The sequence below is a fragment of the Chiloscyllium plagiosum genome, chromosome 25, assembly GCF_004010195.1.
Source record: "Chiloscyllium plagiosum isolate BGI_BamShark_2017 chromosome 25, ASM401019v2, whole genome shotgun sequence".
Taxonomy (NCBI): Eukaryota; Metazoa; Chordata; class Chondrichthyes; order Orectolobiformes; family Hemiscylliidae; genus Chiloscyllium; species Chiloscyllium plagiosum.
Window position 1 is genome coordinate 45,658,442 of NC_057734.1, and position 25,129 is coordinate 45,683,570.

The 25,129-nt window shown below is 42.6% G+C and overlaps 1 protein-coding gene across 2 annotated transcripts in view; it reads left to right on the forward strand.

The window, feature by feature from the left end:
* The window catches only part of ppil2 (peptidylprolyl isomerase (cyclophilin)-like 2), a 363,209-nt gene that overhangs the window by 225,401 nt on the left and 112,679 nt on the right, over positions 1-25,129 (forward strand). For both annotated transcript variants that reach the window (XM_043716077.1, XM_043716075.1), the window contains exon 14: positions 6,372-6,405. In XM_043716077.1, coding sequence (XP_043572012.1) covers positions 6,372-6,405 — 34 coding nt within the window. The remainder of the gene's footprint in view (positions 1-6,371; positions 6,406-25,129) is intronic.

Genomic DNA, 25,129 nt, shown 5'->3' on the forward strand with positions numbered 1-25,129 from the left:
AAAGCCTGTCTAAGATCCTCGGCACTCCTCCTACCTATGTCGTTGGTGCCAATGTGGACCACGACTTCGGGCTGCTCCCCCTCCCCCTCCAGGGCCCGGAAAACACGATCAGAGACATCACGTACCCTTGCACCTGGGGGGCAACATACCAAACGTGAGTCTCTCTCGCCCCCACAGAACTGTCTATCTGTGCCCCGAACTATCGAGTTCCCAATTACTATTGCTCTGCTCTTCTCCACCCTTCCCTTCTGAGCAACGGGAACAGGCTCCGTGCCAGAGGCCTGAGCCCCATTACTTACCCCTGGTAAGTCGTCCCCCCCACAAGTATCCAAAACGGTATACTTGTTCTTGAGGGGAACGGCCGCAGGGGGTCCCTGTACTGGCTGCTTCCTCCCAGTCCCCCTCACTCTCACCCATCTGTCTGCAATCTTTGGAGTTACTACTTCCCTAAAGCTCCGATCTATGACCCCCTCTGCCTCCCGAATGATCCTAAGTTCATCCAACTCCAGTTCCAGTTCCCTAACACGGTCTTAGAGGAGCTGGAGATGGGTGCACTTCCTGCAAGTGTAATCAGCAGGGACATCCATGGCGTCCCTCACCTCAAACATGTTGCAAGAGGAACATTGCACTGCCTTCACTGCCATCCCTCTAAAAGTAACCTTTTTTAAAAAAGACTGGGTCTGAAGAATAGAACAAGCAAAATGCAGCACTTGCCTACTTACCACAACGGGTCTTATTATTAGGTTAGAGGAGGAGGGCGGGTGGGAGGCACTACCTCTATAGTGCCTCGGGTTCTTCTCCTGCGTGCTTTTATAGGGAAAGGGATGTGGTGGTGGTCTATGGTACAATCCCAATAAGGTGGTCAAGCCTTTCTTGTTTCTCTGATCCATCCCTGGCTGGCTTCCCAGGAATATCCTCCCTGAGTATAGCCATAATGTTAGCCCTTATCAATAATGCCACTCCCCCTCCTCTCTTGCCCCGCTTTCTATCCTTCCTATAGCATTTGTATCCTGGAACATTTAGTTGCCAATCCTGTCCATCTCTGAGCCACATTTCTGTAATTGTTATGAATCCCAGTCCCATGTTCCAAACCATGCCCTGAGTTCATCTGCCTTCCCTGCTTGGCGTCTTGCATGGAAATAAATGCAGTTTAATTTATTAGTCCTGACTCATTCTCTGCCTCGTTCCTGCCTGCCCTGACTGTTTGTCTTGCTCTTTTTACAACCTGTATCAGTCTCAGACTGATCTCTTTTCTCACTGCCTCTCTCAGTCCCACCCCCCACCTTACTAGTTTAAATTCCCCCAGGCAGATCTAGCAAATTGCCCCACCAATATACTAGTCCCCTTCCAATTCAGGTACAATCTGAATTCTTAAACAGTTCATTTCTACCCCAGAAGAGAATTCCAGTGGTCACTACCCTCACTAGCTCGTAGCACTGGGAGTAATCCAGACATTATTGTCCTTGAGAGCGTCCTTTTTAAATTCCTGCTTAATCTCCATATTCTTCCGAAAGAATCTCATCCTTTTCCCTTTCTATGTCAGTAGTTATAATGTGTACAACAACCTCCCACTGGTCCAGCACCCTTTTGAGAATATTCTGCAATTTCTCCAAGATATCCTTGATCCTGGCACTGGGGAGGCAACACATCATTCTGAATTTTCGCTGTTGGCTGCAGAAACGTCTGTCTGTGCCTCTGACTAGAGAAACCTGACGTGCCCCTCGTTACGTTAGAGCCGGTTTTGGCACCAGAAACTTGGCTGTTTGTGCTACATTCCCCTGAGAGACCATCACCCCTTACATGTTCCAAAACAGCATGCTTGTTTGAGTGACAATAGCCACAGGAGACTCCTGCACTACCTGCCTCCCTCTCCTACCTTTCCTTGCAGTAACCTGACAGTATCAGCAGTTTTTCTCTCTTCCTATAACTATCATCCATCACACTCCCAGCTCCTGTAAATTCCTCATTGCTTTTAACTACTGCTCAAGCTGATCCTTGTGACCTGATAGGATTCGAAACCAAACACACTTACTGCAGACATTATTATCAGTGACATGGAAACACTCCTCAGTCTCCCACATCTGACAGGAGGAGCACATCCCTCTTTAAAGGCCACCTTAACAACCTACAAACCCAGAACATAGTACAGTCTTACTGTTCTACAAACACTTTTCCAGGCTAACTTAGTACCTATGTTTTATATTTTTTAAATTTAATCAAGAGACGGATCTCAATAAAACATATAGTCAGAAAAGAGCCTCATCTACTCACTATTGTAGATTTACAAAACAAAAACCAAGAACAAAAAGGTTACACTTAAAAACTATGCACTTAGCTGCTCCCATGCTGTGACCATTCCCACACAGGTTCTTCCAAGGTCAGCTGTGAATTTCGCTGTTAATTTTTCTTAGGCACACTCCAATGTCCAGAGATACTTGAGCTCAAACAGCAAAGGCAGTAGCTGTGCAGAGTCACTGCTGTGTTAGATAGCAGTGTAGGTTTCTTTCTGGTTTGATTCACTGACCATGTGTTCTCTGCCTTTGTCTCTCTTCCTCCTTTTTAAAATGCCATTGTTCTGAACTTGTTTCCCCAAAGTTGCAAAGCAACGCAACAGCTTATAAAACAGTAATTACTGCTCCTGGACAATTCAGGGAAGTCAGCTCTAACACCTAAAACACCTCAAAAAAGGAACAGCTCTTGCAGGTACAATTTTTTCCAGTCCTCCGTCTTGGATTACCCAGAATCCTTCAAAAGTCCTGCATTTTGCCTAACGCTGAGGTAAAGCTATCAGGCCTGTACTCCATTTTTCTTTCCTCTCACTTCTTTCATGAATACTGCTGTGATATTGCTACCTTCTAATCTGCAGGAAGATTTTGGAAGATAATGACCAAAGCAGCAACAGTCGCAATAGCTACCTTCTTCAACTCTCTGATATTTAAATTACCAGGTCCTGTGGATTTATCAGTTTTCATCGCCTTTAATTGCTCCAGTATAATCATCTTAGTAATGCTAGTTTCTTTCAAATTCTCATCTCTAGCCATTTGGATATCTAATTCTGGAGTGCGCCAATGCTGTTTGCAGCATTGACTCCCAGTTCCCAAAGTTGCTGCCATGTATAGGCCTCAGAAATCTACACAGAAGAAAAGGTTAGCGACAGCGTTGGTTCTGGGAAATTTCTTTTATCTTTCTCAGTGAAAACAAACGCAAATTAATCTTCTACTTTCTCTGCCATTTCTGATGATAGGCGATTGCTCTGAAACGTTGTCACTGTTTCTTTCTTCACAGATGTTGTGTAACCTGTTGAACGTTTCCAATATTTTCTGTTTTTAGTATAATTACAAAGGTTAAGGCTGATACAAAAGTTGAGAATGTAATAATCATTAAGCAGTGTAGTGGCTGATGTCAGGTGAACATAGATTTGTGTAAATTTATGGCAGATGCAAATTAATTTGGGTAAGGGTGAAATGGTACATCATTGGAGAAACAATATGGAGAGGCGGTATGATTAAAATGGTACTATTTTGAGGAGAAAGTTGAAGTTGTGAGATCTGGGTATACATATAAGAAGTCCTTGGGATACTTTACTTTGTTAATAGGGACACTTTGATTTCACATTTGACTCTGAAATTTGACTGTGGGCGGCATGGTGGCACAGTGGTTAGCACTGCTGCCTCACAGCGCCAGAGACCTGGGTTCAATTCCCGCCTCAGGCGATTCTCTGTGTGGAGTTTGCACATTCTCCCTGTGTCTGCGTGGGTTTCCTCCGGATGCTCTGGTTTCCTCCCACAATCCAAAAATGTGCAGGTTAGGTGAGTTGGCCAAGTTAGGTGAAGGGGTAAATGTAGAGGAATGGATCTGGGTGGGTTGCGCTTCGGTGGGTCGGTGTGGACTTGTTGGGCCGAAGGGCCTGTTTCCACACTGTAAGTAATCTAATCTAATCTAAAAAAACTGCATATTTGCATCATTATTAAGGCCACCATTTTCCAATTCTGTGTCATCTTCCATCTTCACACTGGTCTAAGCTTATCTACTCCTCCAACCTGCATTCATTACCTCTAGATTTCATGATTCCAACAAGTGTTTGTAGTTCTCTTACATTCTATCCTCAGTTAGGATTGGAAGGTTTGAGCTGTAGGGGAAGCTGAATGGACTGGGGTATTTTCCCTGGACCATCAGAGGTTAAAGGATGATCTTATAGAGATTTATAAAATCGTGATGGCGTGGAAAGGGTGACTAGCTTTTCCCCAGGGTAGGGGAGTCCAGAACTAACGGGCATAGGTTTAAGGTGAGAGGGGAAAAAGTACAAAAGGGATCTAAGGGGCACCTTTTTCACGCAGAGGGTGGTGCGTGTATGGAATGAGCTACCAGACCAAGTGGTGAAGGCTGGTAAAACATTCAAAAAGCATCTGAATGAGTATATGAATAGGAAGGGTTTAGAGGGATATGGGCTAAGTGCTGGCAAATGGGACTAGATTAATTTAGGATATCTGGTCGGCATGGGGTGGATTGGACCTAAGGGTGTGTTTCCATGGTGCATGTTTCTATGACTTTGCTTCCCATGTCTTAACTTGTCCCAAGTCCTATTTGGCTATCACCCATGTACATTGATCTACATTAACGCCCTTTTGTATGTTGTCTTGATTCTCATCCTTGTTTTGAACAGCAACATGGCCATGACCCTCCCTGCCTCTGTAATATCCTCCAGCATTATAACCCCCAAGAAATCTCTGCTCCTCCAATTCAAACCCTCTTGAGCACCCCCACTTTTAATTGTTTCACCACTGGAGGATATACTTCAGTTGATGAGGCTTTGTGCTCAAGAGTACCCTTCCTGTACTTTTCAACTTCTTTCCTCTCCTCCTTTGACATAGCAATGGCTTTGCAAACCACTCAATTCAAGGAGGAAGATCCTGAGGTGAGAGGATCCTTGTGGTCGTTCAGATGTGAAGACTGGGACCTGTTTTCTCCCCTGATTAATTCTGGAAGGGAAGGCTTGTGGGTGGCCTTTCTGCCCAGTTGTCAATTAAGGCACATAATGGACCAGTTAATGCCCAATTAAGGGCCTCATCCAATCACAAGTATTAATAATGTAGCAACAGGCGGAGATCTTGCCATGCAGGGAGAGCAGTGAATAAGTTTTGGCTGGTTTATTTGCAACATTCCAGGCAGGTCCTTCCCTTAATGGCTTTCAGTGTCTGCTGGAGCTGCTGTTTGAGAGAGCTGCTCCCATCCTTTCACTCTGCCCATTGTCCTTCCCCCGTCCCAATCAGTAGTGAACCCACCTTTACTCAAGTTTCTCTCGGATAGGGTGGTTCTTGACGAAGGACCAAGTGCAACACCCACAGCAGTCACCATGCCAGTGGGTGCTGCTGAGCTCTGATTGGTTAGCAATTCTCTGGTTTGGCAGGCCCGCCACCCAACTGCCACTACCCCCATCTCCCCTGTGAACCTAAGAGCCTCAACACTGGACGCTTAATTCCATTAGGGTTCTTGGAGATCAGATTAGTGAAGTTGTCACTGACATTGGAAGGCAGGGCACCACAGAGAGCCACCCCACTGTTCTCCTTTGTTTCAGGAGACCAGATATAAATTTTCAATTGAAAGAATATATGGAAAGTGCAAATGACTGAAATATCATTTTCAGAGAACCCACATAAGAATTCAGGATCGCATGATTATTCTTTGTGTAAACGTTTTTGCTTCTCTATAAGTGATTACCTGATGAGAATGATTTGTTATGTTTCTGGAGCCAACAGTCTGAAATTGTAGCTCCATTAACCCATTATCACCCTGTGCTGAAATAAATGTCTCCTTTACAAACTACAGAATTGTTTGTGGGACCACGTACATGTCTTAACTGTCACCAAGTCCCTTGTTCTTGACACCTCAGTCTTACAAGACACTATTGGATCTAACACCCCAGTGACAAGATTATCACATATGATTTCTGATGTCAATCACTTTGCTGTGCCACAACTGAGTGGGATCTTGTCAATATGCTTCCTCAAATCCTTTATTCATTCTGTGCTCAAGCTGCTTCTTGCTCCTGGTTCTTTATTGGGCCATCCTTGTGTGTCACTATGCTTCTGTCTTTGGGAACTCCATCCAAAGAGGCTCAAACTTGTCAATCCTATTCCCACTTTCAAACACCAGTCCTATTCACTTCTTTTTACTTGTACCTTCTTGCCAGCCTCCAGCTTATTGGTTTCCATTTTTCCATCCTGTTATTGCCCACAATCTATCACCAAAATGTAAATTGTCTCTGCATTCTACACAAGGTTGGGGCATCCAATGAGATTCTTTGCTGTATATGAAGGCTGCTATAAAAATCCAGTTGTTGCTATTAATACGAAGCCTTTTTCTTTTTCCAGATTCAAGGAGGTGATCCCACTGGTACAGGCACTGGTAAGATCGTATTTTTACAGCTAGTTATTTTTACAATGTGGCAGTGTTGTCTTGTAAAATTCCTAGAAAGCACTTGACCATTTTACTTACAAAATAAGGTACCTATGATATGGGGGAGCTGGTGTTGGACTGGGGTGGACAAAGCTAAAAATTGTTATAGTCCAACAGGTTTATTTTGGAAGCACTAGCTTTTGGAGCGCTGCTTCTTCATCAGCTGGTTGGGAGTATAAGATCATAAGACACAGAATTTATAGCAAAAGGTTACAGTGTCATGCAACTGAAATGATATATTTAACAAACCTAGATTGCTGCTAAGCCTTTCATCTTTTAGAATAGGTTGCAGGTTTCGGTTTATTAACATGTAAATCCCAGAACTTCTTTTAAGTCACATTCTCAAGACGACTTAAGATTTTATAAAAAAACATGATATCTCGGCTCAGACAATGCAGTAAAGATATGAGGTTAGAGTCTGTGTCCCAATCTTGAGTCAGACTGATTCTGCTCCCAAGTGGAAAGGTACAGTGACACAATCAATGCAATATGATCTCAGCATCACAATCAGGGCGGCATGGTGGCTCAGTGGTTAGCATTGCTGCCTCCCAGCACCAGGATCCCAGGTTCGATTCCAGCCTCGGATGACTGTCTATGTGGAGTTTGTACATTCTCCCTGGGTCTGTGTGGGTTTCCTCCAAGTGCTATGGTTTCCTCCCACAGTCCAAGTATGTGCAGGTCAGGTGAGTTGGCCATGCTAAATTGTCAATAGTGTTAGGTACATTAGTCAGAGGGAATGGGTCTGGGTGGGTTACTTTTCGGAGGGTCGGTGTGGATTTGTTGGGCTGAATGGCCTGTTTCCACACTGTAGGGAATCTAATCTAATCTAATCAACCTAGGCAGCATTTACCCACAGCACATTCTTTATCTTACAAGGTTGGAATGGAAGTCATTGTGCTTTCTTAATTTGTTGAAGAAGGGAGATTGATAAAATTACTGTCCCTTTCCTTAACATGATAAATAACATGCACATTACTGATTCTTGGTGCAAAACAGGCAATATATGAAGCAACAAACATTGGAATTCATCAGAATGACCAATAATCATGCCAAGACTGTGTAACCCAGCTGTTCCTGGTTCAAAGCTGCTTCAGACACAAGGCATTCAGTCAAATGGCTTCAGTCATCAGCAGATGATATTGGAAACAAAAGATTACTCTCGCATTTTGTTTTTGAAGAATATGAGAGTCCTGAGACCAGGTGAACTTGAGGACTGCAGATGCTGGAGATCAGAGTCAAGATTAGAGTGGTGCTGGAAAAACACAGCAGGTCAGGCAACATCTGAGGAATGTTTCGAGCATAACTCCTTCAGGAGTTTTTAAGGGGGCGCGAATCGAAGGGGGCTGAGATAAATAGGAGGGGGATGGGGCTGGAACAAAGGTAGCTTGGAAGGTGATAGGTAGATTAAGGTGGGGGCTGATGGTGATAGCTTGGAGGGTGGAGCGGATAGGTGGGAAGGAAGATGGGCAGCTAGGACATTTCAAGAGGGCGGTGCCGGGTTAGAGGGTTGGATCTGGGGTAAGGTGGGGGAAGGTAGATGAGGAAACTGGTGAAATCAACATTGATGCTGTGTGGTTGGCGGGTCCCAAGGCAGATGATGAGGCATCAGGAATTGGGGGGCTTGAATTTGGCGGCGGAGGAGGCCCAGGACTTGCATGTCATTGGCAGAGTTGGAGCGGGAGTTAACATAGTCAGCCACAGGGCAGTGGGGTTGTTGGGTGCGTGTATCCTGAAGATGTTCCCGGAAATGTTCCACAAGTTGGCATCCTGTCTCTCCAATATGGAGGAGACCACATTGAGAGCAGCAGACACAGTAGGTGAGGTGTTTGGATTTACAGGACAATCTCTGTCAGATGTGGAAAGATCCTTTGGGGCCTTGGATGGAGGTGTGGACGCAGATTGTGCACCTCTTGCGGTGACAAGGGTAGATGCTTGGTGTGGCGGATGGGTTGTTGGAGTTGTGGACCTAACAAAGGAGTTGCGAAGGGAATGATCTCTGTGGAATGTTGATATGGGTGGGGAGGGAAATATGTCTTTGGTGGTAGGATCTGACTGTAGGTGGTGGAAATCTCCTGGTACAACGCATCATCCTGCGCCACTTCCACCAACTACAGTCAGACCCTACCACCAGAGATGTATTTCCCTCCCCAGTGCCATCAACATTCCGCAGAGATCATTCCTTCAGTGATGCCCTCGTTAGGTCCACGACCCCACCAACCCACCCTCCACTGCCAGCACCTACCTTTGCAACCGCAAGAGGTGTATAACCTGTGCCCACACCTCTCCCCTCACCATCAAAGGTCCGAAAGGATCCTTCCATATCCAGCAGAGATTTTCCTGCACATCCAAACACCTTACCTACTGTGTCCGTTGCTCTCAATGTGGTTTCCTCTACATTGGGAAGACAGGATGCATGCTTGCAGAGTGGTTCAGAGAACATTTCCGGACACACGCACCCAACAACCCCACTGCCCTGTGGCCGACCACTTCAATTCCCCCTCCCACTCCGCCAAGGGACATGCAAGTCCTGGACCACCTCCACCGCCGAATCGAAGCCGCCCAACACCTGGAGGAATGAACGCCTCATCTTCTATCTTGGGACCCTCCAACCACACAGCATCGATGTCCATTTCACCAGTTTCCTCATCTCTCCTCCTGTCACCTTATCCCAGATCCAACCCCCCCCTCCTATTTATTTGTCAGGCCCCCTTAGACCTACCCACATTCCTGATGAAGGGCTTATGCCCGGAAAGTTGAGTCTCCAGCTCCTCGGATGCTGTCTGACCTGCTGTGGTTTTCCAGTGCCACGCTTTTGACTCTGATCTCCAGCATCTGCAGTCCTCACTTCCTCCAGGGCGTTGTGTGAGATGGACAGTGCTAGTTTGATATGGAGTCTAACTTTCCCAAGCCTGGTAAAGTCTGTATTGTTGAAATTAGCATCATTCCCTAAACACATTATGCTCAGTGGAATAAATAAAACTAATCTGGTCATCTCTTGCTGCTCATATTACTGGCGATCATAAATTAAGGTCAACTTGGTTCATCTTGTAGAATATTAATTGTGGCAGGAAACATTTGAAGTAGAGTGTAGCTGTTCACTTCAAAGAGGGTTAGTCATTGTCTGACTAGCAGTATTTGGACTTGTCTGGAAACAGTATAAGGAGTTTTAATAATCCATATACTTGGCGTTGTTTTACTAGAACTGAATATGCTACTGTTCAATGGCTTATCTTTTTTGTTACTTCGCAAAATGCTGTCTGAGAAAGGGTTGAAATGTTAAGTCTTGCCTTTTATCTGTTTTATGTTTTTATCTCTCTTTCATCAAATTATTCCAAAACGGTGTGCTATGATGTATTTTCGATCATGCACAGCTTATTCTACATGATTTTAATAAATCCATGTGAGAAATTTTTCATGTTGCATTTGCCAACAGAGCACAGATAATTCCAAATTCTGTTATGAAACTTGTATTGATAATCAATTTAGTCATTCTGCCACTTTTACACAACCCTAATATTCTCACCAGGAACTAGACAGTGTTTCAGGCAGAAGAGCATGATATTCATATCTCCTCACCACATTAATGAATTTTTTAGGCCTTCCTTCAATACCGATAGAAGTCAGTTTAGTACCATTCCCATCACTAGCAGGAACTCCTGGAATTTGAGGTATTTAAGAAGCAGGTACATGCCTTTTGCACTACAAAAAATTACTGTGAATCAATCTATTGGGTTATTTCTGCTGAAACATATAAGGCCAAAGATTGCACCACAAATTGGTAATTCCTGAAATTGTTCTTCATGGCATAAATAATTTTGTCTTGACAAAAGATAAAGCCTTTGATAAAGACCTTAACACAAGGCATTTTACTTTCCTCATCTGCAAATCAGATTTTAAAAAGCCTCAAAATAACACACCTGTAAAAAAACTGAAAGCAGATTTAAAATAAGTGTCTTATATTTTTCCTAAGGAAGTGATGAAATAGCTATTTCAGTGCTCTCTTCTTAAAATGCTGCTGGTCTTTGTTACTTGATGAGTTAAATTGAGTTGTGGAGCTCAAGGCTTGATATTTTTCAATTCTGAGCAGTTTGGAAATTGTACCTAAGCGCATCTACTGAACTATATTTTGAAACCATAATTTCAGATTCCAAACAAAAGTTATGATCCAAATTTTCCACTCCCACATAGGAATAAAACCTGGTCCCATAAACATTGAATTTAATGTTTGCCATGCAAAATGTCTCACTAAGCCATTGCCAATAAAATAATCTTCATAATAGGTCTCAAAATCTCCAAAATTGCCAGTTTTCTTTTTTCCATTCAATATTTCCTCCTCATCAAGGCTGCTAGTTTCATTTTCTTAATGAGAATAGCATTGGTGAAAATCAAAAAGTTCCATTTAGGGAAAATAGAATTGCTTTTCCATACCCACAGTTTACATATTCTCATGCAGGCCACTGGTGGGTGTTGGACCAAATCCTATGAAAATGTGTTGTATCACTCAATTTTCCAAGCTTAATTCATTTTCAGAGCTTTAAGCTATGTTTTTTTCCGACTTGGTAATGATTGAAATCAAGTGGCTTGCTAGGACATTTTGGAGGGCACAAAAGAATCCATGAGTTTGCTGTGGGCCTGGAGTCACGTGTAGGCCAGGTAAGGATGGTAGATTCCCTTCCCTGAAGGACATTAGTGAACTAGCTGGGTTTTTCTGACCGTTGGTAGTGGTTTCAGGGTCATCATTAGATTCTTGATTACAGATATTGTTTATTGAATTCAAATTTCACCATCTGCCATAGTGGAATTTGAATTTGCGTACTCAAAGCATTAGCTGAGTTTCTGGATTAATAGACTAGTGATGATACCACAAGACAATTACCTCCCCAGTATTGTGGGTCTGCCTACAGTGGTTCAGGAAGGCAACTCTCCATCGCCTTCTCAAGGTTTGCTTCTATTGTTCATCCCTAGATCATATATGATACAACTGATTGACCACTTCAAAGGTCAGCAAATAGTCAACCATGGTGTGGGATTAGGATCACACTTCGGCCAGGGTGGGCAAGCATAGCCCATTTCCTTTCCTAAAGCATGTCCTTTTGGCTTGCTACTTGGGCTTTTACCACAATATGGCTGTATTGTGGTTTCTTTTAGTGGTGTCCATATTTTATTTCTTGAATTTTAGAAAAAGCTCAGCTCAAATTTTCAAACTACTTAGCAGCAATTGAATTCACATTCTCTGAATTATTAGTTTAATGACAAAACTTGGTTTAACATGCATGTGGAATCAATGCCCCTCATATCTATGTTATCACACGAGTTTCAGACAACAGTTTGAATTGTATACGTGTATAACATTCATCGAATAGAATGATCTTACCTCAGCCTTGTTTTGATTTTCTGTGAATACGTAATGTCTGTCTCTTTATTAGGGAATAGTTCAGGGAAATTTTGAGCCTCTTAAGCAGCCTGCTGCTCCTGAAGACTATGACCTGGCAATTTTCTTGTGTTAATTAAATTTCTCTTGGCTCAGCCTGCTCATTCTGTAAATCATTCTTCTGTAAAGCTGCAACTACATCTTTACAACATAAGGATAATTTACATGCTGCAACACCACAGAAGTCTCTCCTGTTTTTGGCTTAAGTTGATCTTGGTGACAGCATGTTTGAAATGTTCAAGTTAATGGTATTTACTGGTTAGCATTAATATGTTCCAAAACCACCATATCGAGGGTTTCTTAGTAAGGAAAAACATTATTTGTGCAATGAAATCTTTTTGGAGAAAGCGAGGACTGCAGATGCTGGAGAGTGAGTTGATAAAGCATGGTGCTGGAGAAAGCACAGCAGATCAGGCAGCATCTGAGGAGCAAGGGAGTCGACATTTCAGACATTTCTTAAGAACTGCGCCTGAAACGTTGACTCTCTTGCTGCTCAGATGCTGCCAGAGCTGCTGTGCCTTTTCTAGCGCCACACTTTGTCAACAATGAAATGTTTTAACAACTTTTACCTTATTGATACTGACCAATTTTCTGGGTGTCTAAGGGAGATGACATTGAAACATAAAACCACAGTTGTGCAATATTTAAAAATATGGAGAATTCTATCTTGTGGCTTTCAATCCATTCTATTACAAAGAAGTTTTTTTTCTTGACTTATCATTGGGTTTTATTTTAAGCAACCTCATTCCAGGATGCCTTTTTCAGCGAGCTGTTCACCTGAGGCCTGATTTGATGCCTAGTTGTTCTGGTGGTTCAGATGGATGTGAAGACTTTCTATGGCATTATTGAAAGAAGAACAGAAAGTTCTCCCAGTAGCTGATGTTCCTCCCAGATGAAGTGACTAACTGTTCATCTTTTTCTGCCATGCTTGGATGCAAGACAGAGGTGACCAATGTCCTTTCTAAGCTGCGTGGTTGTGCAGCACCTGAGCAGCCCTGCTCAGGCCACACACAAGGTTAAAGTACTGTTTAAAATACTATGCAAACCAATTTAAAGGGCCGGCTCACAAAAAGAATTAGTGGGACTTTTGGCAATATTCATACTCAATTTAGCTAACTGTACAATGTTCTGAAGACATCATTATTTGAGACATCAATTCAAATTTCCTTTTTTATTATTTTCTTCCCCTATAAAAAAATCTCACTTTCTACTGTTACATATATTTCTTTCCCATCCTGAACAATCACAGTTCTTCAGATCATGCTGCCCAGGAAACAAACCTGTACAAGCTACCTTTACTACTTCCTCTTGCATCAGGATCCTTCTCGCATTTCTGGTCATTTCCATGTCCAATCATCCCACTGTCATCAGTCCTATCTTACTATAAATGGTTTCAGCACCTCCAAATTCCTTTTTCTTCCAGCTTCCTTTTTGTACACTCGAAAATATCCAGTCCTAAGGAGAACTCATCCTCATTCCAATGTCTGCAACTTGTCTTCACTCCATTGCGTCATCTTTGATAAAATAAAAATAATTTCTCTTGTAAATTTATCTGGCATTTTCTCATTGCTAATCCAGGTAATTATCTGGAAATTTTCAGGTTTATGTTCATAAAAGTCATTTATCCTTGTTAACATCACTATTTTTGCACAAATGCATAACTATAGAACTCTTTGGTTCCTTTGTTGCTCCCATCTCTATTTTATCTTCAAGTTTTCAAACTACTAAACGTCTCAAACCCTGCTGTGCTTCTCCTTGTCAAAACCAGGCTCTTCTGCATATTTGGTCACTCCTACCCTTTCTCATCCTAGTGCACTGTCTATTTTTGATGATCTCTTTTCAGTTACATAGGAAGTTCTTTTTAATTAAAACCTTTGGCCTGATTCTTCTGAAATCCAGAGTGGCAATATCTGGGCTGAACTCTATGTGTCAGAACCCTGTGGAAATCCTGACACACATACATGTCTCGTAATTGCATGGAAAGCTTAAACCTCTGAGAAGTTCATTTGCACTCACTGTGACTCTGGAAATCTTTCTTACACTCGCTGTCAGAGACTGGTACAATTGCAACATTTAAGAGGCATTTGGATGGGTATATGAATAGGAAGGGTTTGGAGGGATATAGGCCGAGTGCTGGCAGGTGGGACTAGATTGGGTTGGGATATCTGGTCGGCATGGACTGGTTGGTCCGAAGGGTCTGTTTCCATGCTGTACATCTCTATGACTCGGGCTAGGTTTGTGGTCCTCATCTGGATATTTACCTTGGAAATGTTACACTGACCAAAGAACTCCATGATTAGCTACTTTAAAGTAACTGAGCATTAAAACCAATCATCCCTGACATGTGACTCTCTTTCTCACTCTCGGCATTAGTCTCCTGCCTGAACTATCCCAAACCCCAGTGACCTAACCAGAGATAACTACACTCATATCCAATTAAACACCATACTACCAACTCAATCCAAATATGTACACCCATTCCATTACCGACTGCCTCACCATTCAGTCACTCACTGACTCACTCAGACACACGACCTCCCTTAGTCCCCTGCCTGAACTATCCCAAACCCCAGTGACCTAACCAGAGATAACTACACTCATATCCAATTAAACACCATACCACCAACTCAATCCAAATATGTACACCCATTCCATTACCCACTGCCTCACCATTCAGTCACTCACTGACTCACTCAGACACACGACCTCCCACTCACTCAGATACTCGGCCACCCAATCACTCACTCGCTTGGACACTTAGCCACCCTGTCACTCAGCTCACTGCTTACTTGGACACTTGGCCTCATGGTCATGCAGGTACCTGCTCATTCAGGCACTCAGCCCCCTGGTAACTCAGCTATGTGCTCTCTGAGTAACTGCTGACTTGGATACTGCTAATTGGGTCACTAGTTGACTCGGGCACAGTTGACTTGGTTACCTGTTTACTTGGATGTTGTTCACTCGGTCACCCAGTCACTCAGCCATCACCTCACCCAGTCACCGGGTTGCTAATCAATGAGTGACTTGTGATCTTTTACAAACATGCCTGACTATGGTCATTAATGTCATGAAAATTAGACATTTCTCTCTTTGCCTCTCTGTTCCTGTTCTTGGCACTGGTGTTGTTTGATATGTGCCCTGATCCCGAGCCAGAAAACCCGACTGGAAGTATCAGGTGCAGAAACATTGAAGATGGCCGCAGTGCAAGCTGCATCACCACTGACTGAAACATTGCAGCCATTATATTGGTTTTCCTGATTTACCACCTCCCTTTCACTGTTTCCAGTATATGCTTCAGTCCTTCATTTGAATCATCAAATTAAAAAGGAACATCATCTTTATAGACTTTTGATCAGGTTAAGTTGAGAGTTTTAAAATGGTGATGTTGCTGACATCATCATGTTAATCAGATCCATTTGGCAATCTGTTTTTTGTGTGGAATAAGTTTAGAGAACATCAGCAAGGCTACTCCTTGACTTAAATGATCCCATTGTGAGGGCAAACTGAGGGATACGCACCTCTTTCTTGCAAGCAAAACTGTGAATGAGCAAGTTGAAGAGCTGATCCACCTGTCCGTTGGCTGGCAGATTGTTTATGATGTGTGGGTGGGAGTTGCACATGGGACCTTGCGAAATCATCTTCATTGTAGACTGCAAAGGAAATACTGGGAAAATTGAAGATTCCGGAGGGGATTTCTCTACACTTCGAACCCTCTGAAAGCATTCATTTAAATCAGAGAATTTAAAGGCTTTACTGAAATTAATAAATAGTTGTTCAGAAAAAGTTAGCTTATTTGCAAACCTCGTGTAACTCCGAAGTAACCATTAAACTGACTTTGATCTTGCCTCTCACATCCTGAACTATAAGTACCCCAGACCCTCAATACCACCTGCTACTGGATTACGCTCTCCCAAAACAAATGCATCAGATCCAATAATACCCTACCTCTGGAACCTGACCTCTTTCCCCAGAACCGGCAACATTGACCACCATCTTCCTTGCTGCCAGATCCAATTGCTCAACGCTCCCCAGCTCTGGACCAGACTCTCCTCTTCCTCTGCTGTGGACTCCATGCCCTGGCGCTGAACATTTATGTCTCCCACCGAATACAACCTACCTGAAACACTCCATCTTCTAGTTGGCCACCATGCCCCCTGCCACCCTAACCTCATGTTTACCTCAGACTTAACAGTTGTCAGCAGCTGTCAAAGTGGCAGCTTGGAATGCTGGGCCTTTAGAGTACTCAGCTGTTGGATTCTGCAAAATGAGTAAGAGGGTGGTTCCCCCACCCCACCCCTTTTAAACAATTCTACGCTGCCAGAGGACTGTCAGAATGCAAGTAGAACCATGCATTTCCGAAGGAGCCCTGATCAGAATCTCCTGTCAGGGATGTGGAGCTCTTTTGTTGCATAAAAACGGATTCTCACTCAGATCACTGTGCAATCGTCATTCAAAAAATCTGGCTAAATCTGACAGAGGTTTATAAATTCATGACCGTCATAGATAGGGTAAACAGACGAGGTCTTTTCGCCGGGTTGGGCAAGTGCAAAATTAGAGGGCATAGGTTTAGGGTGAGAGGGGAAAAATTTAAAAGGTACTTAAAGGGCAACTTTTCCATGTAGAGGGTAGTGCGTGTATGGATTGAGCTGCCAGAGGTAATGGTGGAAGCTGGTACAATTACAACATTTAAAAGGCATCTGAATGGGTATAGGAATAGGAAGAGTTTAGAGGGGTATGGGCCAAATGCTGACAAATGGAACTATATTAGTTTAGGTCAGCATGGACGAGTTGGACCAAAGAGTTTTCATGCTGGACATCTCTGTGACCCTATATGCCTTTGTATTAATTCAGATGATGATAAGAGTATTATAAAATTGGCTATAAGTTAGGTAGCTTGCAGATTAGGGGTTACCTATAACTTGGGAAGTACCTTTGTCTGAATTGTTAACTTGGGCAATTAGGTGGATATTTGTGGTAAATATCAATATGATGGAAAATAGAGCTGAATTTCCAACTTGCTGGATGAGTGTCTGACAGGGTTTTGAATCCATGCCACTGTAATCTTTTTGAAATTATATTTCCTATTTCCTGACTTGTCCAGCTTGAATTTTATGGCTTTCAATGTTTTTAAAGCTCTCTTCTTGGTGTTGATATTAACATGACTCCAAGATCTGTTTGTATGAGAAACAAGTAAATAAATGAGATTTGATTTTGAACTCCTGAAGAAATTTCAGTCTTCAGCATTGTGTTTCGGGTGTCAGCTGTCTACTTCATGTACTCTTTCTTAAAAAGAATGAGCAGAAAATTTGCAGGCTGCATATCAACGATGTCAATTGCACACACACATACGTGCCTAATTATGCATTCCTGTTGCACAGAACATTGCAACGATAGTGCTAATGCTTACTGTTTATTTGGCTCAAGGCTCCCTCATAATGTTGTCCATAAATGTAAAAGCTTGGCTGTCCCATTGGAAAGGAATATAGTTTCTGAACTTAGATGGAAATAAATGGTGAGAATTAATTTGTACAGGGGCAAGCACAGTGGCTTGGATGACAGAGTAGGATTGGGAAACTATTACAGATTACAATTGATATTGAGATTCCCAGATTCTATATTTCAAAAGACAGTGGCAGTACTTAAATGGCAGCACTTAAATGGCAGCACTAATTTTGAAACGACTTCATGTCAGAACACAGATTGTACTGTAAATACAATGTTAGTTTAACATCTGTTTTTCTTTGAAAAGTGCTAAAGCTATTTTAGCATCACTTTAGTAGTAATATTTCCTGTGTTTGGGCCCATGAATGTCACAATTGTCAAATCTTTCCATAAATTTTCCTCTTATTGCCTCTGTGTTTAATTCTGTATTTTTTTTTGTTTTAATTGGATTATTTTATGGAATATTTATTTGGAACAGGCCATGTGGTTCAACTGATCGACAGTGATGCTTCTGTTCCACATGTACTTTCGAACACCCTGTTTGAGCTAACTTCTAATTCCTCTTTTTCAAATATTTATACGATTCCTGTTTAAATGCTACAGTTTCTACCTCTAAAGCCACTTGTGGTGAATGATCCCAAAGCTTAATAGGCCTCAGTTCAAGAACTTGCCTCCTCCCTTGCTCCTTGAGTTTTATAAAGAGAACTTTCAGTCTTTGAGTGCTCCATGTTTCCCTTTCATTCTATAGTAGAAACAGTTTTCTGCAATTTACCCAGAATAAGTTTTGCTGTTTTGCTCAGCCCTATACCAAGAACACTTCTAACAGCATTGTCCCTACTTGCTATGTTGCAGGAATGATGGTCTCCATGCCCGCTGCAATCTCCCGTTTCCCTCTCATCTCACTCAACTTCAATTCCCCAACCTCCATTCTCTCCATACCCAAGCTCCAATTTGCCTAAGTCCCCTTCATCCCTCAGTTTCCCTTTCTCCCTCAGATCTCACGGATACAGAACTGGCTCAAAGGTAGAAGACAGATGGTGGTAATGGAGGGTTGTTTTTCAGACTGGAGGTCTGTGACCAGTGGACTGCCACAAGGATCAGTGCTGGGTCCTCTACTTTGTCATTTACATAAATGATTTCAATGCGAGCATAAGAGGTACAGTTAGTAAGTTTGCTGATGACACCAAAATTGGAGGTGTAGTGGACAGCAAAGAGGGTTCCCTCAGATTACAACAGGATGTTGACCAGATGGGCCAATGGGCTGAGAAGTGGCAGATGGAGTTTAATTCAGATAAATGCAAGGTGCTGCATTTTGGGAAAGCAAATCTGAGCAGGACTTATACACTTAATGGTAAGGTCCTAGGGAGTGTTGCTGAGCATAGAGACCTTGAAGTGCAGGTTCATAGATCCTCGAAAGTGGAGTTGCAGGTAGATAGGATAGTGAAAAAGGCATTCGGTATGCTTTCCTTTAAAGGTCAGAGTATTGAGTACAGGAGTTGGGAGGTCATGTTGCGGCTATACAGGACATTGGCTAGGCCACTGTTGGAATATTGGGTCCAATTCTAGTCTCTTTCCTATCGGAAAGATGTTGTGAAACTTGAAAGGGTTCAGAAAAGATTTACAAGCATGTTGCCAGGGTTGGAGGATTTGAGCTATAGGGAGAGGCTAAACAGGCTGGGGCTGTTTTCCCTGGAGCATCAGAGGCTGAAGGGTGACCTTATAGGGGTTTACAAAATTATGAGGGGCATGGATAGGGTAGATAGACAAAGTCTTTTCCCTGCTGTCGGGGAGTCCAGAACTAGAGGGCATAGGTTTACGGTGAGAGTGGAAAGATGATAAAAGAGACCTATGGGGCAACTTTTTCACGCAGAGGGTGGTACGTATATGGAATGAGCTGCCAGAGGAAGTGTTGGGCACTGGTACAATTGCAACATTTAAGAGGCATTTGGATGGGTATATGAATAGGAAGGGTTTGGAGGGATATGGGCCAGGTCCTGGCAGGTGGGACTAGATTGGGTTTGGGATATCTGGTCGGCATGGACGGGTTGGATCGAAGGGTCTGATTCCATGCTGTACATCGCTCTACTCTCTGACTCTATGACTCTAAGTCTCACTCTTACCTTGCAAACAAATTTGGTGAAGGTATGAGACATTTGACCTTGTCATAGAAGATGGCAGACTCCATGATTGCAGCTTTTCAATATAATTCAGATAAGGCGCACAGGCATCAATACAACAGGCAAATCACAGTCAAAAGAAATTATGTGAAGAAATGATTGGTCACTCTGTTGGGTGATAGGAATGGCAAACGAATAACAGGCAAGTAAACGCTACAACTTCCTGGGGATCTACCCTACAAGTGACTCTGATCCCCAAATTCTAATGTCCCTCACCCTACAATCACCATGATCCCGGTGCTTCCTCTGTCCGAGCCCTAATCTCCTCCTTTCACACAGTACTTTGGTCCCTTCCTCCTGACCTCCATCCTTTTATGAACCCTCTTGTGGACTGTTACACTTAAATTAAGCAAAATGTTTCTCCCGATTTTATTTTGTTTCTAATTACGAGTCATGAAATAAATTTTTTTCCCACGTAAATTGATGCTGAAATAAAATTTAATGCAAACTGTGTTAACATAACTGAAAACATTCTTATAATCTTAACTGAATGAACCTGAATCCCCCTCCTTAATTGACATGGCTTGAGGATGTAATAATGTCCTGTATAAGAGAATTACCAATTTAATGACTTTCTAAAGATAATTAACATATCATGTTCCAGAATTTTGTTTGTATCTTTTCTATGTTAAGATATGCAGCCGCATTGCTTGGAAACATTCTTCCTTCCAGTGACCTTAGCATATTATTATTCCTGTACCTAAGCAAGTAAAACTTTCTACTCACTGATATTACTACTGAGTGAATCTAAATAATATTTCAAATCTATTCCACATTCTGTCAATGTGTAACCATTGTCCACAGTGTATTCGACATTTATTTTCATTTGTTCACTGACTGTGGGCATCTGTGACAAGATCAATATTTTTTGGCCATCCTATATTGCCCTGAAGCAGGTGGTGTCAAACTCTCATTTTGAACTGCTGTCATTCCCGGGAATTGGGGAGAGCTAAGCGCAACCACAATGTTGTTAGAAAGGAGTCCCAGGATTTTAACCCGGCAACCATCAAGAAGTAGCTTATAGTTCCAAGTCAGGATGGCATGTGGTTTAGTGGAGAACTGCCAAGCGATGGTACACCCATGCATCTGATGCCCATGTCATTCTAGGTGGTACAGGCCTTGGGTTTGGAAGATACAGTTGAAGTAGCTGTGGTGAGCAGCTGCACTGCATCTTGTAAATGGTACACACTGCTGTCACTTTGCGTTAGTGATGAAGAGAGTAAAAGTTGAAGGTGATGAATGGAGTGTTCACCAAATGGGCTACTTTGCCAGCAATAATGGCAAACATTTGGAGTGTTTAGATTAGATTAGATTACTTACAGTGTGGAAGCAGGCCCTTCGGCCCAACAAGTCCATACTGCCCCGCCGAAGCGCAACCCACCCATACCCCTACACGGAGGAAACCCACACAGACACGGGGAGAACGTGCAAACTCCACACAGTCAGTCGCCTGAGGCGGGAATTGAACCCGGGTCTCTGGCGCTGTGAGGCAGCAGTGCTAACCACCGTGCCACCCAAATTGGTGCTTCAATTTGGAAAGGCAAATCAAGGCAGGACTTAAATACTGAGTGGTAAGGTCCTGGGGAGTATTGTTGTTGGACCTGCATTCATCCAGGCAAGTGGGTAGGTTTCCATCAGGCTCATTGACTTGTAGATGGTGGACGGATTTTGGGGAGTCAGGAGTTGGGTTATTCACTACGGGATTCCTAGCCTCTGACCTACTCTTGTAGCCAAAGTATTTGGATGGTAGGTCCAATTCAGCTCCTGGTCAATGGTAACCCATAGGATAGTGGTTGTGGGGAATTCAACAATGGCATTGCCATTGAATGTATTAATCATTATCGTCGAATTAAATGTGACCAGTACACCCATTACTGGAGTGAACGTTTTGTGACCAGATTTCCCTCAAAGTGATCAGTATCATCTTCCAGTTCCAGATGTTGTATTTTCTTTGCAGCCTCAAATCCTGCATTTCCATGTCGGACAATATGCCATGCTAACAATTTTGCAATCACATGTAGGCCAGATCCTTTGTTGGCTCTGGGATTTACTTGCCTGTTATTCTTACTCCATACTTGGCATCTGACAGATTGGCGGAAAATGTCCACACCCTTATTTCCTTTGGCTATTGGTTGATTCTCTATCTGACTGATCTCAGAAGTCTGCAATCATTGAGTCTTCCATCTTCTGTGGCAATGCTGAATGTCTGGTTATGCTACATAGGTTGCTTTCCCAGGGATAGTTTTTTTGAATGAGTCAAGCATCTGATCCAAAAGCATGTTGTTTTCTGTGAATCTAATTTGAATTAAGATCAGGAGCCTGCCCATATGCACCACTTTAGAGTCATGAGCTGTGCAACACGGAAACAGACCCTTTGATCCAACTTGTCAATGACAACCAGATATCCCAAACTAATCTAGTCCCATTGCCAGCATCTCTCTACACCCTTCCTATTCATGTACTTATCCAGATGCCTCTTAAATGTCGTAATTGTACCAGCCTCTACCACTTCCTCTGGCAAATAATTACATTCACACACCACTTTCTGCATGGAAAAGTTCCACCTTGGGCCCCTTTTAAATCTTTCTCATCTCACTATAAATCTATGCCCTCTAAGTTCTAGCACAGTCCAACAATGTGACAGCTGAATACAAAATGCATCAAGCTGCATGAAGAGGGAGAGAATTCTTGGTGTAGCAAGAAAGCAACCTCCTATGGGAGCAATGGTGTGGAGCAAAGAAAAAAATTACATTTCATTGCATATAAGGAGAGAGAGAGAGAGAGAGGGAGGGAGAGACATTTTGGTGTATTTGTATGAAGACAAAAGATACCATTGTGTTGAGAATCAAGATTGGACGTGCAGATGAGTTGAACCAAGTATGCAATGCAAGTTATTAATAGAAAATAAATGGTGCAGGAGAGCTATGGCTGAGAAACACTGTTGCATGCAGTTTTGGAAGCTGGGATGGCATACATTGAGCTTATTATCAAATAACCATCCCACCTCGCATCATGAGAGATGCTGCTGGAAATCCATGACATTTTGAATTTCTGTGTAGAGGTGAGCTTTTGCACTCAAGGTGAGAGATTGCAAGCTGAAGATTAAACATTTTTCACAACATAACTGCACACTAAGCTCAGTAATTCACCAGACCCATCATAGGGGATTGGAATTCCATGTAACTGTCATTTGTTATTTTGGCAAAGGGTATAAAAAACATATCTCAAATTCTTTTTTAAAGGCAGTGAACAACTGGGCCTTTGAGAACATGTAGATTCTCAGATCCATGCCAAATGTTTGCTTAGTCTACAGATCTCAGCTGCATTAAAGGTACTTCAATCAACTCCGATAGTGAGGTTGAAAACTGTCCAGTCGGATTACCGTTCAGACCCCTCCTTACAAATGGGCATTGGGTGATTGTTTTACTGTTTCGTGGGATTCAAATATCACTGGCAGGGCCAGCATTTGGTGCACTCGAGAAAGTGATGCTGAGTCGCCTGTTTGAACCACTGCAATCCGTCTGATTGTAGGGAAACCTACATGATTGATTTAGGTAAATGCATGTTGGAACCGACCCAAGAAACTGTGCTGACACAAACACGCTGATGGATTTAAACTCTTGCTGTAAGAAAACTGTGTGTTAAGCTTTTGAAGGTGTTCACAATTGTTGGATAATTTATTCCCTATAACAAACAACAAAGCATAAAAGACCAAGATGGGGCTGTTAGCAAGGGAACTTCAGGTTTTTAGACGCAGCGACATTGAAGAAATTGTCATATATGCCCAGGTTGGGATGTTGTGTGGTTTGGAGAGTTTGCAGGAAGTGGTGTTCACACACAACTACTGTATTTGCCATTCTAGGTAGAAGAGGTATGAAAGTTAAAGGAGGCTTTTAAATCTTTTTTTCCCCTTGCAAACACACAGACTGTGGATTCAGCCATTTCTGTAGTTTCTAACATCTTTACAGAATGAAACTATACAAAAGACCACATAATACCTTCTAACATGAATGGAGAATGCTGCATGTTCAACTGTGTAAGCATTAAAAAGATTGTTGTATGCTACCAAATAGTTACAAGGTGTATTGGCTTGATTTACCTCAAAATAATGAAAAGCTAGAGATTTTATAACTAGAGATGGACATTTTTTTTGGCAGTTTAATATGCTGTTGAGTTTCAAATTTAGTAAACAAGCTAGAATAGTCTGCAATATAATTGTTAGTTTGAAAGGGCAACTTAATTGACAAGCAAAGAATTTGACAGTTATCTTCAGATACAGAATAAAACAGGTACCATTTCCTTATAAGTACTATCTTACAATAGCTTTTGATAATAACATAATATTTGAATTTATTTCAATGTCGTCCCTTGAAGACCAATTTCCATGCAAGGCTGGCTAGAATTGTGTCTGTCAATAAGTTACAGAGCAGCTATAAAGTTGAAGTAGTGCAGGCAGTCACAGAAGGAGAAGTAAGGAGAAAGGCAAGTACATAATGAAATCTGATCCAGAATTCAGATTTTTCACTATTTTTTTATAAACGTTATTGAGAATAAATTATCCTACAACAGTGGGCATTCTTAAAAGCTGAAATGCAGCTTCCTTACAGTAGGAGTTTAACTCTCATCACAGCTTTCTTACAAGCTCTGCATCTCTTAAGCCAGTTCCCACTTTTCTCCTACTGTTAGGTGCAAGTCTAGCTGTTTACATCAGTTCTTTTGGATGAAGAAGAAAAGAAATCATTGAATCCATTTGCCTGTTTCCTAAACAGTTTTGTTTTTCATTTTATTTGTTCAGGGTCTGTGAATCTCACTGGCAAGGTCAGCGTTTATTGCCCATCAGCAATTACCTTTCAAAAGTTGATGGTGAGCTACTGTCTTGAGCAGATGCAGTTGTTGTGATATAGATGTTTTCGAGAAAAAACTGCAGGATTTGACTGGGGGTAGACAATGAAGGAACAGTGACATAGTTTCAAGTCAAGATGATGTGTGTCTTGGATTAGCAAATATTCAAACGAGAACTTTGAAGGCCGAAGTGGAGAAGGGTTCCATGTGAACAGCAGTTGAACATGGGTCAGTCGGTCCTAAGAGATAGGCGACTGCCATTCTGAAGGAACGGGCGATGGCCTCCGTTGCCCTCAGCCGATCGAAAGGGAGTCGGGTTCAGATCCCCAAATCCGGAGTGGCGGAGATGGGCGCCTCACGCCGTCCAGTGCGGTAACGCAAACGATCCCGGAGATACTGCATTATCTAGAGTTCATGGGTTGGAAGCTGCTGTCAAAAGAGCCTCGTTGAGTTCCTGCAATGTGTCTGTGCAATGGCAGTAGCAAATGGTGGTAGTGGCAAGTCCTTTAAGGCGGAAATAACTATTTCCAGAGTTGTTTGAGGCCATGTTACACTGATTGGACTTTGGTGGGCACTGAGGGGGCTTCTTTTATTCAATAATGGGAAGTGGGCATTAATGGCTAGGGCAGCATTTATTGCCCCTCCCAAGTTGCCCCTTGAGAACGTGCTGGTGAGTTGTCTTCTTGAATCACTGCAGTCCATGTGCTGTAGGTAGGCTGTCAAAGCTGTTAAGAGGAGAGAATTTCTGGGGGTACATTATCTCCCCGTCCAACTCCATTTT